This window comes from Eleutherodactylus coqui, chromosome 4, assembly GCF_035609145.1.
Source record: "Eleutherodactylus coqui strain aEleCoq1 chromosome 4, aEleCoq1.hap1, whole genome shotgun sequence".
NCBI lineage: Eukaryota > Metazoa > Chordata > Amphibia > Anura > Eleutherodactylidae > Eleutherodactylus > Eleutherodactylus coqui.
In genome coordinates this window covers 248,072,598-248,088,082 of record NC_089840.1, presented here as the reverse complement: position 1 = coordinate 248,088,082, position 15,485 = coordinate 248,072,598, and the positions used below count along the sequence as shown (strand labels likewise).

Here is a 15,485-nt window from a genome sequence, read left to right as displayed (position 1 = left end):
TCCATAAGCGAAGTCAGCCTCTAACCACAGGCCAATAAGCGGCACATTTAATTACAGCGTTCTGTTTCTGCACTACTGGTAATACAGCATGCTGAGGGGTAGGGGTAGGCCTAGAGGACGTGGACGCGGGTGAGGACGCGGAGGCCCAAGTCAGGGTGTGGGCACAGGCCGAGCCAGTGCGGTGGCCAGGAGTAGAGGCAGGGCCAGACCGAATAATCCACCAACTGTTTCCCAAAGCGCCCCCTCGTGCCATGCCACCCTGCAGAGGCCAAGGTGCTCTAAGGTGTGGCAGTTTTTCACAGAGACGCCTGACGACCGACGAACAGTGGTGTGCAACCTTTGTCGCGCCAAGATCAGCTGGGGAGCCACCACCACCAGCATGCGCAGGCATATGATGGCCAAGCACCCCACAAGGTGGGGCGAAGGCCGTTCACCGCCTCCGGTTTGCACCACTGCCTCTCCCCCTGTGCCCCAACCTGCCACTGAGATCCAACCCCCCTCTGAGGACACAGGCACGAGTGCCTACCGGCCTGCACCCACACCCTCACCTCCGCTGTCCGCGGCCCCATCCAGCAATGTCTCTCAGCGCAGCGGGGCCACTATATCTCCCTGACGGCACATTGGGTGAATTTAGTGGAGGCTGGGACAGAGTCAGAGCCTGGGACAGCTCACGTCCTACCCACCCCCAGAATTGCGGGCCCCAGCGCGGTGCTGGTATCTGCGGCGGTGTATGCTTCCTCCACTAAACCACCCTCCTCCTCCTCCTCCTCCAACGCAACCTCTGTCTCGCAATCAAGATGTGTCAGCAGCACGTCGCCAGCAGTCGGTGTCGCGCGGCGTGGCAGCACAGCGGTGGGCAAGCGTCAGCAGGCCGTGCTGAAACTACTCAGCTTAGGAGAGAAGAGGCCCACGGCCCACGAACTGCTGCAGGGTCTGACAGAGCAGACCGACCGCTGGCTTGCGCCGCTGAGCCTCCAACCGGGCATGGTCGTGTGTGACAACGGCCGTAACATGGTAGCGGCTCTGCAGCTCGGCAGCCTCACGCACGTGCCATGCCTGGCCCATGTCTTTAATTTGGTGGTTCAGCGCTTTCTGAAAAGCTACCCACACTTGTCATACCTGCTCGGAAAGGTGCGCCGGGTCAGCGCACATTTCCGCAAGTCCAAGACAGACGCTGCCACCCTGCGGACCCTGCAACATCGGTTTAATCTGCCAGTGCACCGACTGCTGTGCGACGTGCCCACACGGTGTAACTCTACGCTCCACATGTTGGCCAGACTCTGTGAGCAGCGTAGAGCTATAGTGGAATACCAACTCCAACATGGGCGGCGTAGTGGGAGTCAGCCTCCTCAATTCTTTACAGAAGAGTGGGCCTGGTTGGCAGCCATCTGCCAGGTCCTTGGAAACTTTGAGGAGTCTACCCAGATGGTGAGCGGGGATGCTGCAATCATTAGCGTCACCATTCCTCTGCTATGCCTCTTGAGAAGTTTCCTGCAAAGCATGAAGGCAGACGCTTTGCACTCGGAAACGGAGACGGGGGAAGACAGTATGTCGCTGGATAGTCAGAGCACCCTCATGTCTATATCTCAGCGCGTTGAGGAGGAGGATGAGGAGGAGGGGGAAGAGACAGCTTGGCCCACTGCTGAGGGTACCCATGCTGCTTGCCTGTCATCCTTTCAGCGTGTATGGCCAGAGGAGGAGGAGGAGGAGGATCCTGAAAGTGATCTTCCTAGTGAGGACAGCCATGTGTTGCATACAGGTACCCTGGCACACATGGCTGACTTCATGTTAGGATGCCTTTCTCGAGACCCTCGCGTTACACGCATTCTGGCACTACGGATTACTGGGTGTACACACTGCTCGACCCACGGTATAAGGAGAACCTTTCCACTCTCATACCCGAAGAGGAAAGGGGTTCGAGAGTGATGCTATACCACAGGACCCTGGCGGACAAACTGATGGTAACATTCCCATCCGACAGCGCTAGTGGCAGAAGGTGCAGTTCCGAGGGCCAGGTAGCAGGGGAGGCGCAGAGATCAGGCAGCATGTACAGCGCAGGCAGGGGAACATTCTCCAAGTCCTTTGCCAGCTTTATGGCTCCCCAGCAAGACTGTGTCACCGCTCCCCAGTCAAGGCTGAGTCGGCGGGAGCACTGTAAAAGGATGGTGAGGGAGTACGTAGCCGATCGCACGACCGTCCTCGGTGACGCCTCTGCCCCCTACAACTACTGGGTGCTTGCTTGTCCTGCGGCTAGCGTCTTGTCAGAGAGGGTGTTTAGTGCGGCTGGGGGAATCATCACGGATAAGCGTACCCGCCTGTCAACCGACAGTGCCGACAGGCTTACACTCATCAAGATGAACAAAGCCTGGATTTCCCCAGACTTCTCTTCTCCACCAGCGGACAGCAGCGATACCTAAGCAATACGTAGGCTGCACCCGCGGATGGAAGCATCGTTCTCTATCACCATCAAAAACGGGGACCTTTTTGCTTCATCAATCTGTGTATTCTATTCATCCTCCTCCTCTTGCTCCTCCTCCTGAAACCTCACGTAATCACGCCGAACGGGCAATTTTTCTTAGGCCCACAATGCTCAGTCATATAATTTTTGTAAACAATTTTTATACGTTTCAATGCTCATTAAAGCGTTGAAACTTGCACCTGAACCAATTTTTATTTTAACTGGGCTGCCTCCAGGCCTAGTTACCAATTAAGCCACATTAACCAAAGCGATTAATGGGTTTCACCTGCCCTCTTGGTTGGGCATGGGCAATTTTTCTGAGGTACATTAGTACTGTTGGTACACCAATTTTTTTGGGCCCTCGCCTACAGTGTAATCCAATAAATTTTTTGCCCACCTGCATTAAAGCTGACGTTACATCAGCTGTGCTGGCCACTGCAATGGGATATATTTATGTACCGCCAGTGGCTTCCTGGGACCCACCCATGCTGTCGGTCCACATGGACTTCCCATTAGGGAGATGTACGTGCCTGTGTATACTTATAAAAAACTCGAGCCTGACTGGGGCATGCAGTTTGGGCCGAAGCCCACCTGCATTTAATCTGACGTTAGCTCTGCTGTCCAGGGCACTGCAATGGGATACATTTATGTACAGCGGGTGGGTTCCAGGGAGCCACCCATGCTGTGGGTGCACACGGAATTCCCATTGCGGAGTTGTACCTGCCTGTGACTATTTATAAAAAACCGCAGTCTGACTGGGGCATGCAGACACCTTGACAGAATGAATAGTGTGTGGCACATAGGTTCCCCATTGCTATGCCCACGTGTGCAGCTCCTGATGTTGGTGGCACAGGATTATATTTCTCATTGCTTCTGTACAGCATTGTGGGCTATCGTCCTGCCCCTTTTAAAGAGGGTCGCTGCCTAGCCGTGCCAACCCTCTGCAGTGTGTGCCTGCGGTTCCTCCTCATGGCAGACGCACTTATAAATAGACATGAGTGTGGCGTGGCATGAGGGCAGCTGAAGGCTGCGCAGGGACACTTTGGTGTGTGCTGTGGACACTGGGTCGTGCGGGGGGCAGCATGTAACCCAGGAGAAGTGGCAGCGGAGTGTCATGCAGGCAGTGATTGTGCTTTGTTGGAGGTAGTGTGGTGCTTAGCTAAGGTATGCATTGCTAATGAGGGCTTTTCAGAAGTAAAAATTGTTGGGAGGGGGGGGCCCACTCTTGCCGCTATTGTGGCTTAATAGTGGGACCTGGGAACTTGAGATGCAGCCCAACATGTAGCCCCTCGCCTGCCCTATCCGTTGCTGTGTCGTTCCCATCACTTTCTTGAATTGCCCAGATTTTCACAAGTGGAAACCTTAGCGAGCATCGGCGATATACAAAAATGCTCGGGTCGCCCATTGACTTCAATGGGGTTCGTTACTCGAAACGAACCCTCGAACATCGCGAAATTTTCATCCCGAGTAACGAGCACCCGAGCATTTTGGTGCTCGCTCATCTCTAGTGATGAGCATAGTTGGCCCAATAAATGATTCTTTATATGTCTATAATATAAAATGTAAGCGATCAGTGCAGAATATAACATAACATGACTTTATAGTCATTTCATAATGCCAGATGCACATATAATGGGAATAAAAGAATATTGAGGATTGGCTAAAACTCTAATTGCAGTTTCCATGGCAATAGCTAACAATTATTCTCTGAGCACAGATGTTAGCATCCTGCCAGAACTGGTATTTTGATTTTTTCCACATTAATAGCATTCATAAAAGTCATTACAACAGCTCACGGATAGAACAACTTGAGATAGAGGTAGAACAGGGTCTATATGTCGGAACTTCTTCGAAATGTAACAAAGTAGTGGGCAAAACAAATATAAGAAACCGAGAGAGAATGTGGGCTACAAAGAGGAATCACTACAAGGACAGCCGTATTTTGATTTATGTGCATAGTTATAAGTACAGATGTTAATTAAAAGTATATGTAACTGAGAAAATGGATATCATTTGTGAATGCTAATGTAATTATCCAGACCCTTCAAAGTGTATTAAAGTGTATCATATAGCCATTTATGCTGAAAGAGGGTTGTTCTATAAAGACACTTCTCTTCTTTTAGCCCTTGTAGTGGTGCAGTATCAGAATGACCTGCAGAGTGTGCTAGTCAGGTAGTCTGGTACCTGAAAAGTAAAAGATAGGGTTAACACCTGATGGGTGTAGCAGGAATTGGTTGCATAAAAGCCAGCTCCTGCCACAAGCAAGGGGGAAGGTTACAGCTTGGCAGTGCAGGACAGGCTGAAAGCTGAGGTCCAGTGTGGACCAGTTGGGTCTGTCACCCAGTCGGACGGAGGAGGACACCCTCCAGATGGCCCAGGAGGGGTTAGTGACAGAACCCCGTGGGTTGTGAACCCTAATACTTATTTGGACTGTGTATGTTTACGTTGTTATGTGCTGTAAATAAAAGCTGGCAGGAGCCAGATTTAAAGAGAATCTACGTCTCTGGAGCATTTCTGCATGGCTGATGGCCATTCCGGTACCAGAGGTGGGCGATCCCGTGGCAAGCAGACCCCAACTTGTCACACTCTGTTAGGGTATAGGGACATGGAGAGGAGTGTTCTCCACTTGGGACTCTCTTCTCCCAGAGAGATCAGAGGACTGCTGGAATAACATTTTTTTAATATAGATCCCAAACTCCTAACTGATTAATTTCCTAATATTTCTTTATAGTTGTTGGACCTTCATTTTTCTGATACACAGCTCCATATGCCCTAATTGGTCATACTGTAAAATGATAAAACATCTGTATCTACCACTTAGGACCATAAAAACGAATGGAGCGGTGGTTACACATGTGGGCCGTGGCGTTCTTTTGATCCTTGGAGGTTCTATTGGTTGAGCCCCCAAGCGATCATGGATTTACTGCATCACCTATCCTGAGGTTTGAGATAAACGCTGTTGGCTGGACACATCCTTTAAAAAAGGACTAGTGTGGTACTTGAAAGAGACTCTGTCACAATCTTTTTGCACCCCTATCTGATAGCTGAACAAGGTTACATTTGTGCAGTAGTTTAGGAGAAACATACATTTTATTAGTAGCAGCATATACATAGAGGACTAGTTGACGTAGCCCTGGATTTTCATGAGCTGCAGGCTAGTCCTTACTGATCTGCCCTCCAGGCACTGATTGAGCCTACAGCTAATGAATATCTAGAACTAGTTCTGTGACTGACTACTACTAAAAAAAGGCAAGTTTCTCCTAAACTACTGCACAGATACACACCGAAGAACTATCACTGTAATCAGTGAGCCTGTTACTTATTTATACTGCTCTCAAGGCTGCAAAAAGAAGGTGAAACATTCCCTCTATTGGGGTGTCAATTTTTTCATCTTCCATCCTCAAAGGCCATACCTTCATTTTTCCATTGATATAGCCATGTGAAGGCTCGTTCTTTGCAAGATGAGCTGTGGATGTTATTGGTAACATTTTGCAGTACATATAATGTATTGTATAATTTGCATAAATTTGCGGGAGAAGGGGGCCAGGGTAAAACACATCAATTTTGCCATAGTTTTTTTTTTACTTATGGAATTTACTATACAGTGTATATGAGAGGAACATTTTTTTGTGGTCAATACGATTATGGAAATCGCAAAATTATATGTTTTTTTTCTAGGTTTTTCCACTTTTGTACAATAACAACCCTTATTTTTATGTCCCTGTAGGAGGCTTGAACCTGCGAAGTTATGATTCTTCATAACTTCTGAACATATACTTTCCAGTACAGTATTTCTGTACTGCAGTGTATTATCTCTATTCATTCACATTGAAAGCCACACAATTTCATAGTAGAGGTCAAATGACATCACAGAGGAAGCTCCCTCTGTGAACTCCGTACATGCCACAATCAATGTTGTAAGAGGTTAACAGTGAGGCCCGCACCATCCCTATGCCGGAAATGTATGGCATTTTGCGGGCACCCCTTCCCAGCTATGATGCACTGTCATTTCTCATAGAATTCTATAAATGATGCAGTAACAGAGAATTGCACCACTAGATAACTTCTTAATTCTTAGCTAATTAAGAAATACTTTATGACTGATGATAACCCCCATGTTATTCCTTTGCACGATTTATATGTATGTTGAGAGGTTTTGTTATAGCTGTATCATGTAACTGTTCCCATTTCTCATTTCTCCAGGTTGGCATTGTCTTGCATTACTCTAGCCTGTGCACAGTGTTGTGGATTGGTGTGACTGCAAGGAACATTTACAAGCAAGTTACAAGAAAACCTCCTCAAAACCAGAATAGTGATCAGCCTCCATTCCCAAAGCAACCTATGCTCAGGTATGATAGATTTTGTCTAATACTCCCCACAAAACCTCCCTATGACCAATCTAACATCACCCTTATAATACCGTGTTTCCCCTGAAAATAAGACCTACCCCGATAATAAGCCTTACCCTGATTTTTGTGGGGTGGGGGTGGGGTGTTCTTGAAGTATAAGCCCTCCCTTGAAAATAAGCCCTAGCTACAGTACCTGAAAAAAAAATAAAAAAAAAATATTCACCTAGCAGGTGCCGTCTGGGTCCCTTCTGCTGGTCTCTGGCGCTCCTGCAGGCTTCCCGTGCACATATCAGCACTACCAGATCATCTCTTGCTGGTAATGGGGCTTGAATACCCCGCCTCCAGCAAGAGATTGTTCTGATTGGTTCGCGAGCGCTGCTCCAGCCAATCAGAGCCGATGCTCGATGAACCAATCACAGCCATTCATTCATTGAGGTGAGTATAAGACACTCCCTGAAAGTAAGACGCTGTGCCACTTTTGGGACAAAAATTTGTATAAGATAGGGTCTTATTTTTGAGGAAACACATTACTTATAAGCCCATTGGCTTCATAGGTGGAGCCTTCTTGCAATGTTTCCCTCATGGATGAAGTCTTCTTGATCTGTTCTTTTCATGAGTAGAGTCTCAATGTCTTGTGTTATCTTGGTCAGTAGTGATGAGTGAGCTTTTGAAAAGATCGGTTCTGCCGGGACACCAGATTTTAGCACAAGTTCGAACTGAACTAGAGTTTCACCAACGCCTATAAAAGATTATTTTTCCTTCTTCTTCTTTTTCCTTCTTTTTATTTGTTCTTCTTTTCCTTCTTCTCCTTTTTCCTTCTTCTTCTTTTTCCATCTTCTTCTATTAGTGGATTCGGCCATGATAAACCACCTGAGGTTCAATTTCATTCCAAACCGAACTTTTTGCCAAGTTTGACCCAATACAGGGTTCAACTGTTTCGGTTAACTTAAAACGGTCAAGCACCTATTTGTATCATTATATGTGACCAAAAAGACCATCAGGGCTGTTAGAAGATGATATTTTGCAGTCACTGGGGAAAAAAGGGATATTGTTGTATTGACGAATGCAGATAGGAGAATATCATTTGAAGTAGAAGGGGGCAAAACACAGAAAATGATGACAATCATGTTTTACTTTTACTATCCACTACCATGACATACTACTTAAGGGTGTTATTTGGAGACATAGCATTCTGTAAAGACTTGCTCTGCCGGCAGTATTAAAACAATGGAATACATACTCTTCTCGCTGGCTCTGGTTCCCGCTGGTCTTCAATACCAGGAGTCAGTGATGACATCCTTGATAAAAGGATCATGTTACCACTGCAGCCTATCATTGGCTACCATCAGCAGGTGAATAGCTGCGGCGCTCATGTGGCCCCTTATCGTGTCGTCATCACTCCCCTTTGGAAGTGAACTTCAACATGGGCTGGAGAGTTGTCAAAACAACAGCAACGGGGCAACCAGGAAGGCTGAGTATGTATTCTATTAGTTCACCACTGCAGGCTGAGCATAGTTTTACAGAATATTATGTCCCCGGATAACCCCTTTGAATTATTTATTTTAAAACAAAATATAATGCGTGTTAGCATATACAGATGTAGCAAAGTTTAACTTGACGCGTAATGCATTAGATAGACTGTGGCTCAGGACGTATTCTTGCCTTTTCAATGGCTACTGTTGGGTTCAGATCAGTTTACTTGGAGAAAGTTAACAGCTTCAGCTTAAAAGTGGCTACATTTGTGCGATGAAATGGAATTTAAAATTGAACCAAGACCAATGGAATCCAGTTATTATATACCCAACCTTAGCCTCTATTCACACCAGTATCATGGCTTCCATTCATAATGGAGCCACGACTATAATGGTGGATTTCTTTTCAGATGGATCCCAACAGATCATGATGGAATCCATTAACGTGCAATGGAATTTTTCAGGTTTTTATCGTGGTTTAGTTTTTCATTCGCATTAAATATGACACCGTGGACTACACTATCCTCGTTGTCAAAATACCAATTGAGTAAGCTACAACTTTCCCCATTTCCCAACAACTGCAGATTATTGCATCATTCTGTGAGTGTGAACATTTTTGGATCATGGGTTGCATCTAGTTGATCACCAATGTATCACACATGAAGTGACATCACCATATCAAAAATGATGATGTCACTATCCACTCTTGCAAAGGGGCTACTATTGTTTGAAGTCATGAAAAAAATTCCGTTCTGAAAATACTAAAACAGCTTAACGCTAAAAAATAAAGTACACACATCATCATTATGACAGCTACTCATTGACTAATGCAAACTCAGAAACATGAACACATGTAATTAATTTCAAATTGGTAATGACCATGACATGTGGAAAATCTCAATCACCCCTCAGCAATATTGTGTCTGTTAAGATAATTGGCTTAACACATAATTTGTCATTTCTGGTTAACTGGTCTTGTACTTTATGCCTGTGACCTTAAAATATGGGTGACGTTCAGAAGCTAAGATGCAGAAACATGTAGAAAAGAATCGCAACTAGAAGTAATAACAATGAGCAGATCAGACTCTCTGAGGGTGCGGAAATGTTACATTTCGGAATATAAAGAAAGATGATGCTATTGGTGTACTGCAGTTACAACCAACTGGGGATCTTTGAACTCAGGAGTCAGGATGTTACAACCAGCAGTACTTCCCTTCCTGAATCGTTATCTGACCTGTTGTGGTAAAATTGTTATGTAACTGTTCCCACAGATGATCCATTGGAGTGGATCAGCAGAGCGAATTGATCAGCCAACCTCATTTGCTAGCCTTTGTTACTTCTGAGCTGGATGCATAGACACCTAGTCCAGATCAGATGTAATTGTAGTCCAAAAGGACGGATATAAAATCTTGTAAAAACTTGGATAACCAAAATGATCAATAACAAATGTAACAATGATGAAAAAATGAATTCTTACCCTAATGTACTATCATTGAATTATATCAGATTCAGCCAGTTCTGAAGAAAATGACTCAGATTTAGACAACGATGAACCAGAACAAAGGAAGTAAGTTAAGAAGAACTCTTAGAGGAGTTGATTCTGGTAGATAACAAAAAATAGAAAATGGCATTCAAGATTAAACCTAACTGTCAACCAATTTTTGGCTGATGGGGCCCCTGAGGAAACATACCCATCACTCACTTTCAGATGATTCGACACTCAGAGTTCCTTGTTTAAGGTCTAATATTCTTTATTTAAGGTCTAGTACCTTGTTCTAGTCAAGTTTGTTCCAGTCAGTTTGGTCTTGTTCTTATGGTTATGTCTAGCTCTGCCTTTGTTTCCTAGCTTCTAGTTTTGTCTATTCATTCCTTGTTTATAAGTGCCTAACCCTGGTTCATTACTCAGATTACTTGTTTGACTTCTTGTCTGAGTCCTAGGGCAACTCTTGTTCTCAGGGGTCTTATTTCAGACACGGCCACTGGTTGGGATAAAAGAGGACTACTTAGGGACACTGGTGTCTGGTATTAAGGTCAGTGTCATGGAGAGATTAGGAAAAGATGCAGGGACAGCTAGAATTAGAAATAAGATTTCTCAGGTTGTTTTTCTGGTTCTATATCATCTGTTCCAGTTTCCACTATCAATTCCATCATCATAATCTTCATCCTTATCATCTGTTTACTGTCTCCTTCTGTGCCTGTTATCCAATAGTGAGTCCCTAGTTTGCTATTTGTGTTTTATATTATATTTATGTGTGTTTATAGCTATTATTCTTCACACAATCTGATTGTCCTGAAAGGGGAGGGGGAGGACTGGGAGACACAGCTAGTACAGCTAGTACTCATGAAAGGCTAAAGGTAAAGTCAAGCTCTGCCATCTACTTTCAAGCCAACTTCAATACACATGAATAGTATTCCCAGTCTTATAGAAAGGTGCTAGGCATTGAGATGGGCTAGTAGTACTTTGAGGCATTGGGCATCTTCTTTAAGCGGGCCAAAAGTCACATTCTCTTCTGACATGACTCTAAATCTATTTTGAAGACACATTATCTTACAGTGAGCTACCAAAGGGAGTGAGCAAAGGATGGCAGAGATCAGGACTAGAGATGAGCGAACGTATTCGAGCACCGCTTTTTCCGAGTAACTGACTACTCGGACGAAAAGATTCGGGAGGTACCGGGGAGCGGCGTGGTGGGGAACAGGGGGAACAGGGGGTCTCTCTCTCTCCCCCCCCCCCCACTCCCCTCTGCAACCCCCCGTTCACCCCCGGCGACCCCCGAATCTTTTCGTCCGAGTAGTCAGTTACTCTGAAAACGCGATGCTCGAGTGCAAAAACACCCGAAAAGAGTACGCTCGCTCATCTCTAATCAGGACCTTTTCAACCATTAATATACTGCCCCAACAATATGAGAAATGAGTTTTTCCATGTTTTTAATATAGTCACTAGTTTTTTCTTGCAATTTCTAAATAGACATTTTTAGGGACACTTCATTATTTGCTAACAATAGTTTTTTATTAATATTTTCCCCCTACTTGTACATTATGTGTATGACAGTTCAGTCTACATTATTTTATCTATACTGTATTTACTAGGAAAGGAAATTATCTGTGCAGAATAAATTGAGCATAAATTATTCCTATAGTCTTTACCGTATTGCGTTAGTTAAAAAAATAAAGAAACAACTGAGTTAATCTTGCCTCCGTGAAGTTAATTACTCTTCCTCTGGCTGTGAGTTTTGGGCCCCAGTTATCAGATTGCTATATGCTATGGCTACATGCAGTTCTGCTGTGTGCTAATTGTACAGAGCATTAAATCTTTCTGATATAGCTTCATAGTTAAGCTGAAGAGACATGATTGAATGTGACTGCCCAGCGACTGAGTGGGCTTAGGAAGTTAATGTGCCATGTAACACGAACTGAGCTTTGTTTTATGTGTCTTTATGCAATACATTTCTATACCTGTGGCAGCAACTCTATTCTGTATTCTGATACACAATGCATCAAACGTATTCATACCCCACCCCCTGATAAATTGTAATGTTTTAGTGCGTAAAACCTTTGAATCAAAATGGATTTGATTGGACCTTTTTAAGTGGTTTTACTATATATATATATATATATATATAATGGCATATCATTAGCATTTAGCATAATTGATTAGCTGGAGTCTGACCAATGGGCTCTCCATGAATTACTAATGCAAAACAGATATGGCGCTCTTCGGAGTGTGCCACTAACTTCCATTGGACTAGAAGGAAAAGGATGGGTGGAGAAACCCTGTGGTGGTGCCTAAAGGTGAAGGCTTAGTGTGAGGCTCTAGGATTAAGCCAATGGGCCCATCGAGGTGCTGCGAGTGATATGAATACCTTACAGGTGGTAGGCATGGACTAATGCACAGACAGTATTGTGTAGAAAAGTATGGCACACAGCGAAACCTTCCAGGAGAAGACATTTTGACAAGAACTGGAGGATAAAAACTTTATTGATCAATAAACATAAAACCAGCATGAAAAAATTCTTCCGAGAGAAACCGAATGGAATAACTTTACTTAAATAACAGGGTTTAAATATATTACATATGAGAAAAACAGGATCAATAATTAGGAAATAATGCAATCTCATAGACAGGGAGAGAGGACCCTCCCTGTGAGGGATTAGAATTCACAGGAGAGCGGGCCCTGCCTGTGAGGGATTATAATTTACAGGAGAGCGGACCCTCCCTGTGAGAGATTGTAATGTACAGGAGAGAGGGAAGGAGACAGTAGGTTGGCGTATTAGGTACTCATTTTGCGGTGACAGCGGGGCATTTCTGAATAGGCAGGTTCTTTTTGAAGCTTTCTAAGTTGGTAGAGAGTCTGATGGGTTTGGGTAGAGTGTTCCAGAGTATAAGTGATGCATTAAATCCCAGAGAGGATTGTATGAGAGTAGATTAGAAGAGAACAGAGGAAGAGGTCTTGGGAGGATGAGAAATTACGTGTAGGGAGGTATCAGGATATTAGGTCAAAGATTGGAGATGAGCGAGCATACTCGCTAAGGGCAATTACTCGAGCGAGCATTGCCCTTAGCGAGTACCTGCCCGCTCGGAAGAAAAGATTTGGGTGCCGGCAGGGGGCGGGAAGCGGCAGGGGAGAGTGGGAAGGAACGGAGGGGAGATCTCTCTCTCCCTCTCTCCCCCCCACTCCCTCCTGCTCACTCCCGCAACTCACCTCTCACCCGCGCCGGCAGCTGAATCTTTTCTTCCGAGCGGGCAAGTACTCGCTAAGGACAATGCTCGCTCGAGTAATTGCCCTTAGCAAGTATGCTCGCTCATCTCTATCAAAGGTGTATTGAGGGGATGGGTTGTGGACAACCTTGTATGTCATTGACAACATTTGGAACTGGACTCTCTGGACAATGGGAAGCTAGGGGTGAGAGGCAAGAGAGTAACAGAAGAAGAGATGGATAAATCAGTCAGCTGAGTTGAGGATGGATTGATGGGGTGCAAGAGCATTGGAAGGGAGGCCATAGAGAAAGATGTTGTAGTAGCCTAGATGGAAGATAATGAGGGTGACTCAGGGTTGATGAAAGATTATATCTAAGAGATGATTTCGAGTTAGAGGTAGCAGAAGTTTGCAAGGTCGTGTATGTGTGGTCTGAAGGTCATGTCAAATCAAATATTAAACCAAGACAGCAGATTTGTGCATCTTGGGAAAGTATTGAGCCATTGATTATGATTGATAAGTCTGATAGGAGCATCAAGTGAAATGGAGAAAAGATAATGAGTTTAGTTTTCTCTGTGTTGAGTTTTAGAAAGAAGGAAAGGACGAAGAAGGATAGATTTGATAGACAATTTTGGATCCTGGATAGCAGAGAGGTCTCCGAACATCGAGGAATTCTATAAGCTTTCCTAGGCCATCTCTTTCTCTCTCTCTAAATTTACAAGTAGAGTAGTCTAACGTAGGGATTCCCAACCCTATTTCCCTGCCCAACCAAAACATTGTTTTTCTGAATCAACTATAGCATTAAAATGAAAAAAAAAAAATCATTTATGATGCTAATCCAGAGAAAGTCTTGTTTGGCACATAATCATATCTGACAAAACTCCAACTCCTGCTATGCCTCACTAACAATTGGAAAGTGCGTCACCAATGAGGCTCACCTCACCATTTGAGAAGCATCTCTAACAGCTGGTGAAGTCTCCAATATCTTCTCTAGCTTTGATACAGTTTATATCATATATAGTAATAGAAATTTTAGATATAGTTGTTTCTCAAAATGTTTCCTATTAACCTGCCCATCGAATCTACACCAGTATCGCTCAGTGTATCAGTACTGAGCAGAAAAGGGTGAGCAGCTTGGCACTCCAGCAGCCATGTCCTTCACCATCTCAGCTGCCCACTGAACGTTACATTCTTAGAATAATAAGTTGCCCTGCAGAGGCTCTCAAGAGCTAAATAAAAGGAATCAACTGTAAGATTTTGATATCTAGAAGCTGTATAACCCATGTCAGACATTTTTCATTACCATCTACTCAGCCCTGCACAGTATTTACACAATTTATAATGAAAAAACCTGGGAACAAACAGAGCAGATAGATCTATGTGCCCAATGTGTAAGGTGGATTATGTTTTTTATGCACCGTCGGGTCTGTGAATAAACACGAAATCCCATAGGTATTGCTAAAAGAAATTTGTATTTGCTGTTTATTATTATGCGGCAGGAAATTATCTCTACTGCTCCAATGCCATGCAACAGATGAATGCTATTCACAACACGCTCTGACAACGTGAGAACACAAAGAGAGAAGGAACCGGATATTCAGCATATTTTTTATTCTGTTGGAAACATTATTTTCCATTGTATACTTGTTATTAATGGGTTTTCACAACTGTTTGGGGGAGGGGCTCAGAGCGGAGAAAGAAATTTTGTGAATTCCCCATCATAAAGGAACACTCTAGGCAAAACTTATACTGTGTGTAATGCCTAGTGCAGGGTCTGCTTGCATCATGCCCTATACGTAGCAGAATGCAGAGTATAAATTTTGCATTCGTAAAATACCAAAAATGGTTGTGTTCAATTTGTCACTGATTGACGGTTCCGAGCGCTCTCACTGCTATGACCACTTGTCACGGTAGAGCCTCGATTGATCGCTGTAGGATCGCAAGCGTGGAGTCATTAGAATGCAGGTGTATCTTCACCCAGCTTTCCCAGGCTTCTGCATGGATGCAGACCGTAAGCTTAGATCACCCCCTCCTCCGTTCTAATGACACAGTGCCATGCAATACCCACACAAATACATGCTGCCACCACCAGCTTGTTATAGGTAAACTGGAACCCAGACTTATGAATTATGAACACAATCTTCAGAGTTATGAATCGTTTTAAAACGGACAAGGCTGACTAGTAAATTGTAGATTTATTTTAGAAAAAGTCTAGCAGTGCAGATATATATATATACAAAAGATATAAAAAAAGGTTGTTACATGGGGGTATAAGGGTATACAGGTATACACAACAAGTAGTATTTTAAAATAAACAGGAATAACATAAAAGAAAGATACAAGATTTGGGATATTAAGAAAGATATACAAAAAGATTGTTACACAGGAGTATAAGGGTATGCAGGTATGCACAACAAACAATAAACAGGAATAACATAAAAGAAAGATACCAGATTTGGGATACACAGCCCAAGGGTCAGACCTTCGGAGATACACCCAGCCTAGTGTT

General features: G+C 44.2%; 1 protein-coding gene across 2 annotated transcripts in view; it reads left to right on the top strand.

The window, feature by feature from the left end:
* The window catches only part of ADGRA1 (adhesion G protein-coupled receptor A1), a 738,392-nt gene that overhangs the window by 630,718 nt on the left and 92,189 nt on the right, over nt 1-15,485 (top strand). For both annotated transcript variants that reach the window (XM_066601012.1, XM_066601013.1), the window contains one exon: nt 6,662-6,807. In XM_066601012.1, the coding sequence (XP_066457109.1) occupies nt 6,662-6,807 (146 nt within the window). The remainder of the gene's footprint in view (nt 1-6,661; nt 6,808-15,485) is intronic.